This window comes from Triturus cristatus, chromosome 4_1 (assembly GCF_964204655.1).
Source record: "Triturus cristatus chromosome 4_1, aTriCri1.1, whole genome shotgun sequence".
Lineage (NCBI taxonomy): Eukaryota > Metazoa > Chordata > Amphibia > Caudata > Salamandridae > Triturus > Triturus cristatus.
The window spans coordinates 170,843,993-170,863,478 of NC_140585.1; the positions used below are offsets into that span (position 1 = coordinate 170,843,993).

At 45.0% G+C, this 19,486-nt stretch overlaps 1 protein-coding gene across 4 annotated transcripts in view; it reads left to right on the forward strand.

The window, feature by feature from the left end:
• The window catches only part of LOC146853824 (membrane-spanning 4-domains subfamily A member 4A-like), a 302,455-nt gene that overhangs the window by 172,091 nt on the left and 110,878 nt on the right, over positions 1–19,486 (forward strand). For all 4 annotated transcript variants that reach the window (XM_085651812.1, XM_085651813.1, XM_085651811.1 and 1 more), the window contains exons 3-4: positions 4,277–4,402; positions 8,755–8,811. In XM_085651812.1, the coding sequence (XP_085507938.1) occupies positions 4,277–4,402; positions 8,755–8,811 (183 nt within the window). The remainder of the gene's footprint in view (positions 1–4,276; positions 4,403–8,754; positions 8,812–19,486) is intronic.

The following is a 19,486-nucleotide window of genomic DNA, read 5'->3' on the forward strand; positions in this document are numbered from 1 at the left end:
ACACACACTCAATTGAGCCATTAGATCAATGAGCAGGCATGGGATAGTATTGTGATATAAATGTGGATCACGTTAAAGCTTGGCACTGTTAAATAAAATCATGTGATAAATGTTTAAAAAGGGGCAAAAAAGCCCATATTGAAAAAACAGGAGCTTACGTATACGTAGAGAAGAACAGGCTCCTTGGGCAAGAAGGTGGGTGGCGTGACTACAGAACAACTGTAGTGGAGAGCTGTTATGCGCCCCAGAAACCCAGCTTGCCGATAATGGTGTTGTTCGATGTATGATGCAAGAGCTCTAAGTACATGCTGTTCAAGTACTTTGGCCAGGAACGGGAGTCGGAAATGGGGCGATAGTTCTTCAAATTCCTAGTATCCGCCCCCGCTTTCTTCAGCAGTGGAAGTATTATAGCTTCCTTAAACTTCTGAGGTAGCTTTCCTGAGGTCAAAGATAGATTCAGAACAGACAGCACCTCAGCCTCAACCAGATGAATGATCATTTTGAGCACCTTTGGAGGACAAAGGTCCTTAGGTGACCCGGATTTCACCTTAGCCACTATGCGGGCCAAATCCTCTGGTTCGAGCACCGGAAGCTGAGAAAGGGAGACACCCAAAGAATCAGAGAGCTCCTCCTCTGCTGATAGCGGGCAGGGAGTAATGTGCGTATTCTTAATGGCCATGACGATATCTTAAAATTTTTTGATAATTAAAATCACCAAGGACCAGGATATGTTGATATCTCGTACGAAGATCGCTCATTACTTCAAAAAACAAATCATTAAATAGGGGGGAAGGTCGGGGGGGCGATTCACAACTACCACTAACAGGCAAAAGGAAGTCATTACGAGTTTGATCCCCAGAACTTCTGCCCCGTCCAGGCTTTCCTACACTATTTTCTCCGAAGCAAGTGTCCTGTGACTAAACAGCGCAACCCCTCCACCTCTTTTGTTGCCTTGGCGATTGCAAGTCCAGGCAGTGAACTCAGGAGGGAGGGAGGCCACTAAATCTGGCACTGACGTATCGTCCAGCCAAGTGTCTGAAAGTGCTAAGATGTCCAGCTCTGACTCTTGCAACAGAGTAAAAATCTCAAGGCCATGCTTAGTGAGAGATCTGGTGTTTAATAAAGCAGCCTTCAAACCTGAGGGGGCCTCTGAACGCACCTGTAAGGAATCTGCCGAAAGGAGATTCTCAGCTAGCAACAGCTTACCGACTAGTGCAGGGAGAACAGTCCCAAGGGACAGAGGTTTCAGACTTATCAATTCTTCCTTGGAGTAGCACACTATCCGGCCAGGGGTCCTGGCCTCTGGCAACGGTCGGGCGCGGACGGGCGCAGACAGGCTTGCCTTAGGCGCGCCCACGGCACGCCCGCTGCGCGCGTCCGTCACAGCATAGATTTTATAAGCGTGAGGGAGGGCGAAGACTAGACCGCTAACCCTGAGTGGGCGGGGATGAACCAAAGCTTTCTCCACTCAATCAGCACAAGCTGTGGTGGACCGGAAAGCGGCTCATGAGGAGGGGGAATGGCGGAACAGCAGCGGTGAGTACAGCACAAAGAATCACACAATTAGAACATTTCAAGAGCCCAAACGTTTTAAAATAGTAAAAGCAGCGATATTCATCAGAGTTCTCAGTGCAGCAGCGCAAGTACAACAAAGAGAGCAATATGAATCAAAATGTCATAAGAAAGCTAAAAATAACAGAGTTGACACACTCAGTAACATCCAAGTATTTGCGCGCCTTATGAGGTTATGCCAAACCTAGAGCGTTACAAAGAAAGCAGCCAGCGTCTAATCCGCTGCGTGTCCGTCGCAGCATAGATTTTATAAGTGCGAGGGAGGGCGAAGACTAGACCGCTGACCCTGAGTGGGCGGGGATGAACCAAAGCTTTCTCCACTCAATCAGGACAAGCTGTGGTGGACCGGAAAGCGGCTCAGGAGGAGGGGGAATGGCGGAACAGCAGCTGTGAGTGCAGCACAAAGAATAACACAATTAGAACATTTCAAGAGCCCAAACGTTTTAAAATAGTAAAAGCAGCGATATTCATCAGAGTTCTCAGTGCAGCAGCGCAAGTACAACAAAGAGAGCAATATGAATCAAAATGTCATAAGAAAGCTAAAAATAACAGAGTTCACACACTCAGTAACATCCAATTATTTGTGCGCCTTATGAGGTTATGCCAAACATAGAGCGTTACAAAGAAAGCAGCCAGCGTCTAATCCGCTGCGCGTCCGTCGCAGCATAGATTTTATAAGCGCGAGGGAGGGCGAAGACTAGACCGCTGACCCTGAGTGTGCGGGGATGAGCCAAAGCTTTCTCCACTCAATCAGCACAAGCTGTGGTGGACCGGAAAGCGGCTCGGGAGGAAGGGGAATGGCAGAACAGCAGCGGTGAGTACAGCACAAAGAATCACACAATTAGAACATTTCAAGAGCCCAAACGTTTTAAAATAGTAAAAGCAGCGATATTCATCAGAGTTCTCAGTGCAGCAGCGCAAGTACAACAAAGAGAGCAATATGAATCAAAATGTCATAAGAAAGCTAAAAATAACAGAGTTGACACACTCAGTAACATCCAAGTATTTGCGCGCCTTATGAGGTTATGCTAAACCTAGAGCGTTACAAAGAAAGCAGCCAGCGTCTAATCCAGACTTAGTCCAGAGGGATCAATTGTGGGCCATACTTCTGGACCTGGGAGTTCCAGAGTATTTCTGCTACCAATTGAAACGCCTTCACCAAGATAATTATGCACGGATAAGATATGGCAAAAATTGTGAACTTTCTGCCCCTTTCCCCGTAGAAAAAGGGGCGCGCCAAGGATGTGTTCTGGCCCGACACTCTTTTCCCTTTTCATAAACGACCTAATAGAATCATTGATGCACCCAGGCTAGCGAATCGCAAAATTCCAGCTTTCATTTTTGCGGATGACATGCTTTTACTTTCCTAATCACCTATGGGCATGCAAAGGGTTCTTCATGTATTCAGCGCGTTTTGCAAAAATCGGGGATTGGAGATAAATTTACAAAAAAACAAGTATATGGTTTTTAACGTAAACACTACGAACTGCCCAAATCCCCGACTAGATGGAAAGGTCCTAGAGAGGGTGTCTATTTTGGATTATCTTGGGATCACACTAACCGATAAAATGGAATGGGGGACACAAATAAAGAAAGCTAGTTTAAAACTGACCCAGTCTACGGGAGATTTCATAAAAGTCTACAAGAGCTGCATGCATACAGTGATAGGCCCAGTAGCAGAAATTTACAAGACACTGGCAAGGGGTGTGGCCTTGTATGGGGTAGAATTATGGGGCCACTGCTCACTCACCTCTCTATCACTGACAGAGAATTCATTTCTCAGGCGATCGCTGGATCTTCCTACTAGCGCTCCATTAACACCCCTCAGGATGGACCTAGGGATTAGCCCTATAGCAGATGTAGCCTCTTCTAGACCTCTCCTATATTGGCGACGCATCTGGAGTACCCCCGAATTAGCCGAATACAAAGAGGAGTTGAAGGATGTTATGAGGCTACAAAGTGCTGGGAAACTCCCCTGGCTAGCCTATATAAAGAACACTTGCCAGGCTCTGGGGAGGGTAAACATGTGGACATCTGCTGGAGAAATCTGTCACCTATAGTATAGTGTTTATAGTGTTCTTAAAAGTGTAAACACTTATCTATAGAAATAAATTAAAATAATTTTCTTTATAAAAGTAGTAACATTTCTTTAAACTAATTTTTTTTTAAAAGCTTTTAAAATATGTTATCATTAAATAATATTTCGTTGTAAAATAGAAGACAGTTTCTTTTAACTTGACATGCAATCTATGACATATATATATATACATATATATAAAATCTTTTTTTTAAGTCAAAATACATTATTTTAATTTAACATTACTTCCTATGGGGTTCTATTTTAAGTTCCTTCCTTCACTATAGGAGGTTGTTGCAGTATCAGTGGTTGGCAACCTGTGGTGCTGGACTTACTACTGCTCCTTTTTAACTGTAGGAACATACAGTTGTAACTTTGGTTCCACCCCAATTTTATACTTGTAAGTGGTGAAGAGCCAAAAGTAGTAAAGTAACCCAAAAGTGTAAGAGTAAGCTTACATGTGTAAATTACTCACAGGTGTGAGTTCTCTTTGTGAATAGGCCTTCCAGATGGCAACAGTTTTAAGTAAATACACTGACGCTGAGAAAGGTGTATAGTGTTGTTGAACTGTGCTATTGATTGCCAAATTTTAGATCAGTAGGTCCCTAATTTCTTGTTTCTTCTCAGATCACACAGATCCTAACTGGCCTCTTCCAGATCAGCTTTGGAATCATCCTGCAGGAGGTGGGACACGGAGTAAGTTTCGGCTCCCCAGCGCTCTCCATGAATCTTCCTGTCTGGTCCGGAGCTTTGGTAAGATCAAGCGGTGCTAGAAATGGCCCGAACACTAGTTATCACATGTGCCGTAGACACTCAAATCACCTGCTGCGGACTCATTTTGCTTAACTTGCATGAACAATGCACAGGGTTTTTAGTGCTGCGCCAGTCTACCTTTGTGCAGCGCAATCAACAACAATAGGTAGCCTGCTGAACCCCAAAGTATTAACTCGACCTTCATGAAGTGACTATACAAAACAACAATGTCTTTCTTCTAACTTCAGTGATGAAGTTCAAATTGAGCTAAGGGTGAGAGAAAAGGTTCCAATCATTGGTGCATGGGTGCCTGCGTTGCAGGCAGGATTGTTTTTGTACAGGATTGTTTTTGTGCAGGAAGGCCGCCTTCCTGCACAAAATCAATCCTCTAAGGCTTTTTCCTCTTTCTGTGTGCTGCAGAATGCAACACACATAGAAAGAGAAAAAAATAAGGAGAAATACACATATTTCTCCTCATTACGCCTCCCCTTGGAAGGCCTAGCATTTTGACGCATTCCCAGGTCTTCCACTCATGGTACTGTGCCAAAATAATGGGTGGGTGCGGGGGAACACCCACGCTCCACCCATGGAACACTTCCCAGGGCAGAGTAATGCAGGGCAGTGACTTGTGCTGCCTTGCATTACTCCAAGGTGGCCTCGCCTGTCTTGGTAAATCTTACTTTAGGTTTTGTGTTGCCCTGCGCCCACAACAGAGTTAATCATTGTTGCTTCTGATTAGTCAGTTAAAATTTATATTTAAATTTGGTTTACATCTTGAGATTTTTTTAATACGATTCTATTATGTACCCACACACCACATGCACTTTCCACTAGAGTGTAGCCTTTTGGCTCATACCACACGCCAACGGATACCATGTGGGAAAACCTATTTACCTCTGTACACTGAATTGAGGGATGTAGTACAGCAGGCCATTTGCTATCTCTACTCATTAAACTTCCCAGACTCCTAGGGCCTCATTCATGGGGTTTTGGTGTAGGGCAGCGCAGCAAGTCACCTTGCTGCATTAATCCTACGCTAAAGTGAAAGGGCAGGAATGCACTATATTTATCCAATACGGTGCATTCCTGTCCTTTCCATCTGCGCTGGAGCCGTTTCTGCAGCCTAGCACCAATGCAGGCACCCTTGCCCCATGGTGCAAGGGAGCCTGTGATGTAGGCAGGATTGCTCTCATGCAGGAAGGGGCACCTTCCTGCACAAAAACAACCCAGATGTGTTTTCCTCCTCCTATCTGTGCTGCAGAATACACCACACATAGAAAGAGGCAAAAACTAGCATAAATAAATATATATCTCCTTATTAGGCCTGCACTGAGGAGGCGTAACATTTTGACGCATTCCCAGGTTTACAAGTCCTTGCAAATCTGAGAATCAATCAATCAATCAATCAATCAATCAATCAATCAATCAATCAATCAGGGAATGCATCACAACCCATGGAAGTTGCATGGGAACACCCACCGCAACACCCATGGAACACCTTCCTTGCACAGAGTAAGACGACAGTGATTTGCGCTGCGTTGTCTTACTAAAGATTTATGAGGCCGCTTAAAGACAAGCAATGTGGCTCTGCATGGCTTCATAAATCTGACTCAATGTCTTGCATCACACATATACCTCTTGTTGCAAAAGTGATGTAAGACTTTCATACACATGCCCCCTAATTCCCATAGGCCTCACCACCAGGAGGGGAGTCATAACTTCTTCTCTTAGAGGAAGGAAGTGATGGCCTCTTCACAGTGGTGGAACCAAAACACTCCGGTCATGTCTTACACTGTTCAGCTCCACATCGGTTCCTCATATCCAAGGTGCATGCAGCTCTGGCCAGATGTAAGATTATGTTTACTACAGTATCAGAGTAGAAATCTGTGATTTAACTATGGATTGCAAGGCCATCAACCATGCCGCTCACTTCTGTATTTTTATAATTTTGTTCACTCTGTATATCAAGCATACACTCACTGTTGTTGCTGTGTGCTCTGACAATCTGATGGACGTAGGCCTTGCTATAAAAACCATGAAAATAAATAAATACATTGGTGCTACCTTTATGAACCTGTTTATATAATCATAAAACTCATTCTTATCTGTGTACACAACCTGAGGGCCCCTCTTGCTCCTGGGTGAGTTTTATATAAGTGATATAGTACCCTCTGCAGTACATTTTAAGGATATTGTAAGTCACCTAGGAGTTCCATAATCATATAGAGGAACAAGGCAGAAGGACAAGTACCTTTATAACGTTATGGAGCTCTGAGGTGACTTGCAAAATCCCTGTATGCAGCACGGGGTACTTTATCCCACATAATACATGGTCACACCATCACCTTTTCCACAAACCACTTAAGACCTTGGTATATAGCTCTTCATATGAAAGAGAGAGCATGTTTGAAAAGATAAAGAATAAAAATAGAACTTCTAATGCAAATTTAAACACATCAAAAACCCATTAGATATTTGTTGCAAAAAAGATATTAGAAACAGTTCAATTCAAGTCAGTATAAAAACAAAAAGCTGCAGTAGCTCAAAATGCATAAACAGGTTTTAACTGTTCTATAATTATCTAAGGAGTGTACAAAATAAACATGTTCTTTCTGCTTGTTACTGTAAGCTAGACAAATAGAGCAGAAGAAGAAAAGCAACGTTTAATTTTCATTGCTTTAAACAGCTGCTTCGTGACCTGACCTGTCCTTCAACTCAGTTACAGGCTCTGACTGCAGGTATTGTGATGCCAGAACTCAAGGGTAACAACCTATTATAGTTCTGACTTCTTTTCTGTATAATCGATGACTGATTGTGTCACAAATTGCTGATTATATATGGGATAAAGTACCCCCGCCATACATTACAGGGCTATTGCAAGTCACAGAGGATTTCCATAACCATAGAAAAGACCAAGGCCGAAGCCGAGTTACTGTATAATGTTATAGAACTCTGAGATGACTTGCAATATCCTTAGCATGTACTCCAGGAAGTACTTTATACCAAATAATACATGGTCCCACCATCACCTTCCCCACAAACCACTTGAAACCTTGGTACGTAGCTTTTTCACATGAAAGAACGAGCATGTTTGCAAACAGGAAGAATAAAAATGAAACCTATAGTTCACAAGTAAATACATCAAAAACCTGTTAGATATTTGTTGCAAACAATTATTAGAAACAGTTCAATAGAAGTCAGTTTTAAAAAAAACTGCACTAGTTGGAATGTGTAGAGACATGCAGAAAGATTCTACATTCTCTCTATCTAAGGAGTGCAAAAATAAACATGTTCTCTCTGCTCATCATTGTAAGAGAGAAAATAGAGCAGAAGAAAGAAACTCAATGTTTCGTTTCAGTTGCTTTAAACAGCTGCTTTAATTATGCTTCATGACCTGCCCTACATTTCACCTCGGCTGCTGGATCAGCCAGCTTGCATTGTGACGTCAGAACTCAACTGTAATAACATATAATAGTCGAGACGTCTTTCCTTTATAATCGGTGACTGGGTGCGTCACAAGACGCTGATTATAAAGAAATTAGAGACGGGCATTTATACAGGGACTGCAGATTCCCATGTATTATGTAGAAATTGGAGACGGGCGTTTATATAGGGAATGCAGAATCTCATGTGTTATAAAGACATTTTATACAGGGATTGCTGAATCCCATGTATTATAAAGAATTTGGGGGCATATCATCAAGGACCGACGATAATTATCGCTAAGTGCACTTAGCGCTAGGATAATTATTGCCGGCTAACGTGGAATTTTATCGCTGAGATAGCGTGCTATCAGCAACGCTTATCTCAAAAGCGATAACATTCCAAGCGCTAATTGCCAAATGTGAGATTATCGCTGAAAATCCAGCGATAATCTCACGAAGTTTGGCGATAGCTTGTTGATAGGGCAGGGCAGATTTAGCCACCTTACATTGGATATAATGGCTAAGTCAAACTAAAAGCAGGCGTAAGAAAAGTAGCGATAACCAAGTCAGCGCTACTTTTCTTATCGCTATGTTTGTTAGCGTGCCCATTGATAATTGGAGAAATGTCGGTTAGTGACATTTCTCCAGTTATTTTAGGACGGAACACCCACTTTGCATCTCATTAGAGATGCAAAGGTGATCGTGAAGGGAAAGGGAGATAATGCAAGGATTCACGCGATAGCGTGACCTTGCTGATAAGGCGATAAAATTATCACCGCTTTTCGTCCGAAAACGGACACAAAAGCGGCAATAATTTTATATCGCCTCCTTGCTGATATGCCCCTTAGAGACAGGAGTTTATACAGAGATTGCGGAATCCTGAGTATTATTATATCCTACTAATGCTGCCTCGCTCTCTCTTCACAGTACACGATTTCAGGAATATTGTCCGTCGTCACAGCATGCTGTCCAAAGGCATCCTTGGTAAGTCATTCATAGAGAATCTGACAGAAGTGGGTCAGTAGATGACATGAGTGTGTGTGAATTATAGGACGTCCCTTTTATGTATATATATATATATTTGTTTGTCTTCCTAATGCATTTGATTGTTCGGTTCTACTTTTATATGTTTACGCCATGAGTGAAGGTGAATTTCATTTATTTTCCTTGGTGCTGTGTGTATATATGTTGTCTTGAGTGCCTGCATGTATATATTTTTGTATTTCCACTGAGTTTAATAATTTGGTCTTTTTTTAAGCTCTGCGTGTGCCAATTTTGTGTAGCCTCTTTAATTTGCTTTCGATTTGCTTAAGACAGAATGACTAAAGGTGGAAAGATGTCAAAGATGCTGGCCAGGATATGTATGGGTGCTATGGCAATGCACTTAATTTATGATATTAATTCTACTTGTTCGTGCAATACCTTGCTTGCTCCCCTAACAATGATTGTTACAATCCAGGTAGTGCTTCCTAGTAGCAGGAAATAGCTGTATGTATGAATAAAGGCTTACCGACAGTGCTAGGTATTGCCACATAAAGTGAAATGATCTAGTCTGGTTTCTTTTAGTTGGAAGTTTAACAGCAATTCTGTGTGACTGTTTTTTTATTTTTAGATCTCGCTAAGACAGCTTTAGCTATCTGTTGGAGATCTATTGTCACCAATATATTACCTTTCAATATCACTCCTTCCTGCGTCTGTTCTGTCTCAAGACGTTTTCCCAAAAGCAGAGCAGCTCTTGCTCCGCAGATAACATTTCCTGGGTCTGAAAATGAGGCGAGCGAGTATATAGAAGATCAGATGGCATTATGGTATATTTTATAGAGTGCTCCCCTTTACATTGATACTCACCACAGCCTCCTCAGACCAAGTGGCATCAACAGTAACCTCCTGGATACAAGTACACTGGTTGTATGTTGGAAACTTCTGCTAAATATTCTATGATGATTGAGCGCTACACAAAAACACCAACACATACCTGCCTCCACGGCAACAAAAACTCTAATGTGATGATTATTGACAAGCTTCCTTTTTTGGTCACTGTTTGGACAAGTGGTGGTTTCAGATAGTGTACGAACAATGGGATTTGGGCCCCCTTTCTACTGTGTAATCCTGAAAGTGTAAATAGTTTTAATGCTGGACTGATGAGTTGCGGAGGTGGTACGCTTCTGGCATAAATGCGTAAGTGTGTGCTCTCTGCTACTGAGAAGATACAACAGTCCAAGGCTTTGTGGATGCTTATGAAACACCGAGGCACTTCGTGTTGGAATGCTGCAAATGGGCTTTGACTGAAAATTTCTTTAAGTATGAACACCAGCTGTTTAACCAACAACATGGTACCAGTATGGGAAGTACTTTCGCCCCAAGTGTGGCGGGACTATATGTCCACCACCTGGAGTCCAACAAAATCCTGACCGAGAGGAACCCACACAAAATAAAAATCAAGGGCTGGTGGAGATACATCGACGATGTGCTTTTAATTTGGAATGGCAGCGAGGAAGAGGCGTCAACCTTTTTTCAATGGCTGAACCAACAAGACCCTTTCCTCAAATTTACCCATACTATGAGCAGGTCTGAGTTAGTCTTTCTCGACCTACACATACATGTGTCACCGGATGGGTTAAGAACCACGACTCACTTCAAACCGACAGCGAAGACTTGTCTGCTGAGATTTGATAGTTTCCACCCTAGGCATCTTAAGGAGAACTTACCCTTCGGGCAATTCTTAAGGTTGAGAAGGAACTGCTCAGAGAGAGCTGACTATGAGGAACAATCCAAGGACCTTGCAGTCAAACTAAAACAAAGGAAATACCCGAAAACAATAATAAAAAATGCGCAGAAAAGAGCGGGTAATAACCATAGGGAAGCATTACTGGAATCATGCGGAAAAGACAATTCAGACACAACGAAACGGCCAATTTGTATCACTACATATAATACCATGTCAGATAAAGTCACAAAAGTGGTGAAGAAACATTGGCCCATCCTCAACAGTGGGGGTCTGAATATACCCTTACCTATGTTTTCACACAAACGTAGTCAAAATCTAAAAGATATCTTGGTACACACACGCCCAGAAATGGACCTGAAACAGACACAATCAAGTACCTTACCCACAGGCCACCATCCCTGTGGTAACTGCAGTGTGTGCCATGTGACAACGAAAACGAAATCTTTTACCTTCAATACGGGAATGACTTGGGAACTCAGGTCGTTCACAAACTGCCAATCTGCGGGCACAATCTACTTGATTACATGCCCATGTAATCTGCACTATGTTGGCATGACCACCAGAAAGACATGCACACGTATCTGTGAACACCGCAGTACAATTTGCTGCCATAGAGCGAGTACAAAAATGACAAATCATTTTCTTGAAAAAAAGCATTCTCCTAATGACATGCATTGGATAATCATAGAGAAAATCCCAGTAGGAGATAACCTAGAACAAAGACTCCTGGAGAAAGAACAGCGATGGGTCTATAAACTATGAACTGATGACGAGGGACTCAATGATAATATCCCATGGAGTATGCTGAGACGTTAAACATATACTGAAAAAAGACTGCACGCCTTCTGGATATTACAATTGCCCTAAAGAAAAGAATAACCACAAATGACGCTGATTACCAAATATAGAGAATTACCTTATCACCAGAATAAATCTCTAATTATGTAGAAGCAGCATCACTATACATTTCCATATATATATATATATCAAGATATATGCACGAGGACAGCAGGGAGTAAATTATTACAACTCCATTTTAGAAAAACACGTGATTGTACCATATTAATCGTACCCGTAACTTTACTTCTGTTTGGTAAATAACCTGCTTTTTTCGAGAAAAAAAAATTCTGTAAAAATACCTTCAACAGAAGACATATGTCTATGTACATTGTAAATTATCACCATCACAGTGTTTGCGAATTAGCCACACGCAGAATGGCCCTCACGCCATTAGTCACCAAATCATCCATTTTGCCAATCGGACCACACGCAATATGGCGCCTGACCATGTTCGTTAACAATCACACGCAACATGACGCTCGCGCCAATAAGTCTGCGAAACGTCACGTTTGCCAAGTATATCACACGCAACATGGCGCCCACAGATATCAGCAGTCTAGTCACCGCCTGCACGAGATTAACCGGTTTTGGCGGGGTGGGTGACTATTTAAAAACAATACAGCGAACACACACCAAGATGCAGTGTAGCTGGGGCTAAGCAGGTCATTCGGCAGGAGGTTCGGCCGAGTCAAGTAAGGAGATAGAAACTGTTTTTCTCCACAGGGTGCTGCAGCGCATATCGCAAAGACGCATTAGCGGTCTTTATTCCTAATACTACCTACATTACAGGTTCCCCGCAATAATTTGCGATTTACCTCTCTATACCAGGTTTCTACAGGCCCCTCCACCTTGGCAACATCATGGAGTATATTCATACTTTCAACTAAGTAGGTGGAGTGCAAAACAGACGCCATAAGTGTTATATGTTTGTTTGTATGTTTTTAATCACGGTTAATTTCACGAGAGCACTTTTTCTTAAAATTAGGCACTTTTTTGCAGGAGAATCACAGCACAACAATACAGCTTCGCAGTATCGTTAACCTGTCCACGTCACACAGTGGACAGGTATATGTATTTAATCTGCTGTGTTTTATTTTCCATAGATACATCTTCATGTGACCATCTGATTACTTTTCCACATGAAATCGTATGTATAATACAAAAACATACTTAGTACGTATGTTTCAAGTACCTATTAAGTACTAACACTTTATATATTTATTCACGGAGTGGCACGCATAGGGCTGGTCCCTGTGTGGTCCTGAAGAAGTGGTTGGGGTAACCACGAAACATGTCGACCGAGTAATTAGGGCCAGTTACACATTATAGTCACTGTATTCCCTGTTTCTCACCCCATTTTAATTTTACCGACCGGATAGGAGCAGAATTGAATAATAGAGCTCACTACCTAGGCGGTTTTAATATTCACATAAGTCACTCCACACACTAAGCACGACACATAGTCTAAACAAAAAGTGCTCCTACGTAACTTCGCAAGTCGCAGCACGCCTCAGGCAGTAGATGCCTGGGAGGACCCCTATGATGAAGCATGTCACCCTGGGGCAACCCTAGGTGAGTGAGGGGACTCAAGAAAAACAATTGTTTTTCCAGAGATAACTAACATAGAGAATTACCCATTAGTTTGAAATTCTCTCTATTAGGGTAGGTTTTACTGGGTACCTTTCAGGTTCCTTTTGGTATATAAGTGTTTTAAGGAGGAGAAAACCTACCCCCCGGTCCTCCTACTCACTTTTTTTTTATTAATTCATGCTTGCAAAGCACCAAGTAAGAGTGACATGTGAGGTCAGCTTGAATTTGGGGTTTCAGACCACTTGTGCACTGTGCAGGAAAAAGCTGTCCTGCGGCTCAATAGAGAAGATTGTATCTGGAGGGCCAGCTTTGGATTCGATGCATGGGATTTGAGCATTGGGTAATTCACCAAAGTTAGGCTTCATTCTATAGCTAGGAGCGGATGCTTTTTTCTGGCTGAAGACTTAGGAGAAGTCTTTTTATATGGATCTCGCATTCCATGTGTTAATGCTTCTTTGCAAGAATCAGGGGCCTTCGTCGGTCCTTTGCATGTTGCAGATGGGCTGCTTCTGATGAGCATTCCTGTTTCTCAGACTGGGATTCCTGAAGTGTGCGCTGAGCCACTTATGTGGAGTTTAATTTTCTCCAGTAGGTGTGTGTGTTATGTTTTGTTCTTGTTGGTCTCTTCCACGCACCCCCACCATTGGAACTCCCGTAGAACGTGGTGAACATTCTAAACTGCACTCCCTGAAACCGTTGCTCCCAACTGCTCGGTGATGGATGTTTGCTAAGGATCTTGAATAAATATATCTTCTACATATTGAGAGCGGCTTCCTCATTTATTGAGATCCTTTCATTGGCGACGAGGATGGGATGAAAAGAGAAGGAGAAAAGAAGTGAAGAAGTAACAGTAATAATCGTAAGAAGACTCACTGTGACACGTCCTGGTACGTGTGGAAAGAAGTGTTCCGGGAAGGAAAGTATACGAGAAGCACCGTCAAAACGGAGGAAGGTCCTGAATTGCGACGGGATCAAGGAAGACGTGGCTTATCTAGCTATGCTTTCTTAGCCTTAGACTGGACCATCTACAGCCTGCCCAAATATCCTCTCATTATCATGACCAAATTAGATGGCTATCAATGTGGATGTAGAACAACGTACAAACTACTAATCATGTCTTCAAGATCGTCGACAGCCATGGACATGTTTCTGCTTCTCCGTGCACTGAGGATAATGTCTTGGAGTTAAGGCCGACCACAAAGAGATGAGATGACCAAGCTCTCTAAACGGCAAATTGATGCCAAAACGTTAGCGCTCAATTACACTGATTTGCAACTTTAATTAGTGCCAAGAAGAAAGCTACAAGTCAGCACAAAACAAGCTATAAGGTTTGTAGCTTTGCTTCTCTGCACCATGACACATTATCACATACCCAATGGATCAATTGACGTTCGAGGCATGTGGGCTGCTGAATTCATATCTGTGCATAGATCGCCGCCTAGTGTTGGGTCCGGATAATTGCACATTGTTGTCCTGGAAGAGTCTTCGAAGTATCACGAGATAGGTGACTCCTCCCCTGGACCACAGTGCGCATGGGTATCCTCTCCATCCTTAGATTGTTTTTTTCCGCCATTGGGTTCGGATGTGCTTATCTTAGCTCAAGTTAGGAAAATTCAGTTTAAGGCCAAAAGGCCTTTAGTTATCGTCGGTACTGTTCCCGTTCGGTATCGACTAGTTTCTTTAGTGCTTTAGCACCTTCTTCCAGCTTTTCGGATCCGCTTGGTCCGAACATCGAACTTCGATCGACGATGGAATCGAGGACTCCATTCAAACGGTGTCTTTTATGCCACGCGAAATACCCACACATCGACGTCCACCCGGTATGCAACAAATGTCTCTCACCGGATCACGATGAGTCGAAATGTATGGCCTGTGCCCGATTCCGCTCGAAGAAGACTCACCGGAATCGACGGGCGGCGAGATTGGAGGCGCAGCAATCGGCGCCTGCCCCGGCCAACATCTTTAGCACCGAAGACGAGGACGCCGAGAGCGTGGAAGACGTGGACTCCAGCCCCGCTTCCGAACACGACTCCCGATCGGAAGACGACGATGAGGTGATCTTTCAGAGAGAAGAAGTCGTCGAAGAGGTAGGAGACTACAATGAGGCCTTTGGGGCCGAGGAAGATAGCTTCAGCGAGGAGCTAGGCCAACCCGTCGATACGGAGGCCGAAAACATACGTCGTCATGAGGCTCAGGTCGAGGGATCGCCTTCGGGCCTTACCCAAGATCAATCTCACAGTTCTTCGGCCCCGCCTTCAGGCCCGGCCTCGAACATTTCGCAAGAGCCATTATTATCGAAGACAACTGGATTCCCTTCAGCGAAACCGAAACCATCCATCGCACCAGTTCCATCGAAACCGAAAGTAAAACTGGTTGTGATCGGCTCGAAGCCCTCCACTCCTTCGACGCCGGCAAAGGTCGTCGGCTCCGACCGCGCAAAAAGGGATTTCGGTGCCGAGCTCACCGCAGCGGATGCGGGTGCCGAGCCAAAAAAGAAGGCCCTCGGTCCCCACAAGGCGCCTCGGCCTCTGGCACCGACGACATCGGCCCCAACCACCAAAGTCAAGGTGGCCACCCTGTCTGCGATGACGTCGAAGACAGCGGCGCCTACCACGTCATCGACTCCAACGAGCGTCGATACCTCCGTTCGGATCGATGACCCCGTGGCTGCAAAGAAGTCAGGTGCCGCTTCGACGCCTACCTCCAAGGGGCTGACTGGCTCCAAAGGGCCATCTGCGTTCACCGTGCAACAGGTCTTGGCATCGTTGCAACGCATCAGAGAACGGGCAGCCCTCCACTCTACGTCGGGTCCCGACACGCACAAGGCTTCGAAAGCACCCTCGGCGCCGACCAACATCACGTTTGGGTTGCCGCCGACCACGGCGCCGAAACTGTTCGAAATTCGGACACGTGTCCGCCAGACACAGTCCCCATCCACTGGACAAACAGATTTCGAGCCCTCACAGCCACAATTTATCGACGCCAACACTGGTAGGTTGATGCTCCGTAAGCGGAAAATCACGCCAGAGAGGGGATTGGACTCCTACAAAATTCCTCTCAAACATAAATTGCCGGCAGGGTCAGAGCCAGTGCTTCATGAACACTTTCAACCCTTCCATCAGGATCCACCGTCCTTTTCTCCTACGCCTTCAGAGGCAGACGCAGTAGAGGACTATATAGGGGATGATACCACCTACCCAGGGGATGTCGATCCTGATGATCACCTGCAAGACCCAGATCAGGCATGGGACCACAGACCAGGGTACCGCACCAGATACCCATGACATGCAGCTTTATAACATAAAGACATCTCCCACAGAGGACACTGCTGCCTTTAATGCCCTCATACAACGGGCTGCTGCCAATCATGGAGTAGAACTCCATTATGACACTGTCGAAGAAGACTTCTTGGTGGACACTTTCGCCTCTTCCGAAAGAATTGTCAAAACTTTGCCCATGTTAAAAGGAGTTCTCAAACCTGCAAAGGACATTTTTAAAAAAACAACCAGGGCACGGGTGCTAAACCCTAGGATTGAAAAAAAATACAAGCCTGCACCCGGAGACCCTATGTACATTAGGGGTCAGTTACCTTTGGACTCCATGGTGGTTGCTAATGCTCGCAAAAGAGCCCACTCACAAACAACAGGTGATGCTCCTCCCCCAGACAAGGAGTCCAAAGTGCTGGAAACATCAGGCAAACGGATTGCAGCGCAAGCAGCGAACATCTGGCGCATTGCCAACACACAGGCACTCCTCGCCCGTTATGATAGGTCCCACTACGACACACTAGAATCACTACTCCAACATTTGCCAGATGAATATAAAGAGGCTGCGGAGCTCCTCATCAGAGAGGGACAACTCCTTACCAATGCATCCATCAAGTGCGCACTGGATGCAGCCGACACAGCGGCGAGGGCAATCAACACAAGCGTCATGTTGAGAAGACATGCATGGTTGAGAATCTCAGGCTTCAAGCCGGAGATTCAGAACAATATCTTAAATCAACCGGTCAACCCAGAATATTTATTTGGCCCTGAAGTTGACACTACCCTCGAGAAAATCAAAAAAGACTCTGACACTGCGAAATCAATGGGGGCTCTGCAGACGCAGCAGTTTCGTAGTGGCTCCTTTCGTCGCCCCGGGAATAGAGGAGCAGCTAGAAGTCAGGGGTCACAGCAGCAGTACACTAAAGGGGGCACACAAAGTACCTATGATAAAACCAACAGAGGTGGATATCGTGGCTCCAGCACCAAGGGCAGAGGACGTGGTTACGGCAACACCAGGTCCTCCCCTAAAAACAAACAGTGACGCCCTCTCCCTTCCCCCCGACCACATAACACCTGTCGGGGGGAGACTCCAACGGTTCCTGTCAGCGTGGAAAACCATCACCACAGACAGGTGGGTCAGGGACATTATCCAGCACGGTTACTGTCTCGAATTAATGTCCACTCCACCAAACATACCGCCAAAGCACCGTCCTATGTCCGTAGAGCACTTGGAGTTATTGCAGCAGGAAGTGCTAAGTATGCTGCAAAAAGGTGCAATAGAGGTCGTGCCCGTCAACCAGCAGGGGACAGGGGTGTACTCTCTGTACTTCTTAATCCCAAAAAAGGACGGGTCGCTCAGACCTATACTAGACCTGAGACCCCTCAACCAATACATTCTCTCAGAGCATTTCCATATGCTCACCCTACAGCAGTTTCTCCCGCTTCTCAGTCAGGGAGACTTCCTAGCCACACTGGACCTAAAAGATGCGTATTTCCACATACCCATACACCCATCACACAGGAAATATCTCAGGTTCACTATTCAGGGACATCACAATCAACTCAAAGTTCTCCCCTTCGGAGTAACAACAGCATCCAGGGTCTTTACCAAGTGCCTAGCAACAGTGGCTGCACATCTACTGAGACAACACATTCACGTCTTCCCTTACCTGGACGACTGGCTTGTCCAGGCAAAGTCAGCCCAGCAATGTGCCAGCCACATGTCCCTCACCATTCACCTTCTTCACAGTCTGGGATTCTCACTAAATTACCCAAAATCACATCTCCAACCCGCACACGTACGACAGTACCTGGGCGCGACCATAAACACTCTGGCAGCCACAGCTCAGCCAAATTTAGTGAGGATCAACAGCATACAACTGCTGATCTCAAAGTTCAAACCTCATCACTCCCTTCCTGCGCGAGTGTTCATGCAATTGATAGGCATGATGGCCTCCTGCATTTTCATAGTCCCGCACGCGAGACTACATATGCGCCCGCTTCAGGAGTGCTTGGCACGGTAATGGAATCAGGCTCACGGGCAATTAAAAGACCTAGTGTTGGTGAGCGGTCGGGCATACAACTCTCTGCATTGGTGGAATCCACAAAACCTTTGCAAGGGCCGACAGTTCCAAGAGCCTGTTCCACAAATAATACTGACAGCGGACACCTCTCTCCAGGGGTGGGGAGCCCATGTACTCACTTACACAGTGCAGGGACTATGGACAACGCAACAAAAGAAGATGCACATCAACGTTCTGGAACTGATGGCAATCTTCCTAGCCATGAAGGCATTCAAAGTACACTTGTGCAACAAAGTCGTGTTGATCCGGACGGACAACATGACTGTCATGTACTACATACAGAAGCAGGGAGGAACACACTCTCCACAGTTGTCTCATCTGGCTCAGAGCATGTGGAAGTGGGCCATTCAGAGGAAAATATTCCTCATGGCGGAACACGTCCCCGGCAAGGACAACCAGATGGCGGATCTGCTCAGCAGACACAGCCACCAGATGCACGAGTGGGAGCTACATCCGTCAGTTCTCCACCCGTACTTCCAACAGTGGGGTCATCCACAGATAGACCTATTCGCCACAAACGAAAACGCAAAATGCCAAAGCTTTGCCGCCAGGTTCCCACATCCACAGTCACAGGGCAATGCGATATGGATGAACTGGTCCGGCAGATTTGCGTACGCTTTTCCCCCAGCGCCATTAATACCGCTGGTGGCACGCAAACTACGACAACACTCACTGACACTCATCCTAGTTGCTCCCACATGGGCGCGCCAACCATGGTACACCACCTTTCTAGAACTTTCCGTGATGCCGCATCAAAGGCTGCGGATCAAAACCGCACTTTTAACGCAGAACCATGGCGAAATTCAGCACCCAGATCCGCAACAGCTGAACCTGGCAATCTGGCTCCTGAAGTAGTTTGGCTACCTAAACCTGACTGTATGGAGATCATCAAGGAGGCCAGGAGACCCACTACCAGAGCTTGCTATGCGGCTAAATAGAAGAGGTTTGTCATTTACTGCAACAACAATGACATTAACCCGCTGGACGCATCCATTCAAAACATCATCTGTTACCTCCTACACCTATACCGATGCAATCTGGCATACAACTCAATACATATCCATTTAACCGCGATAGCAGCCTATCTCCAAAACAGGCAGCACCTCTCTTTATTCAGAGTGCCTGCAATCAAAGCCTTCTTGGAGGGACTC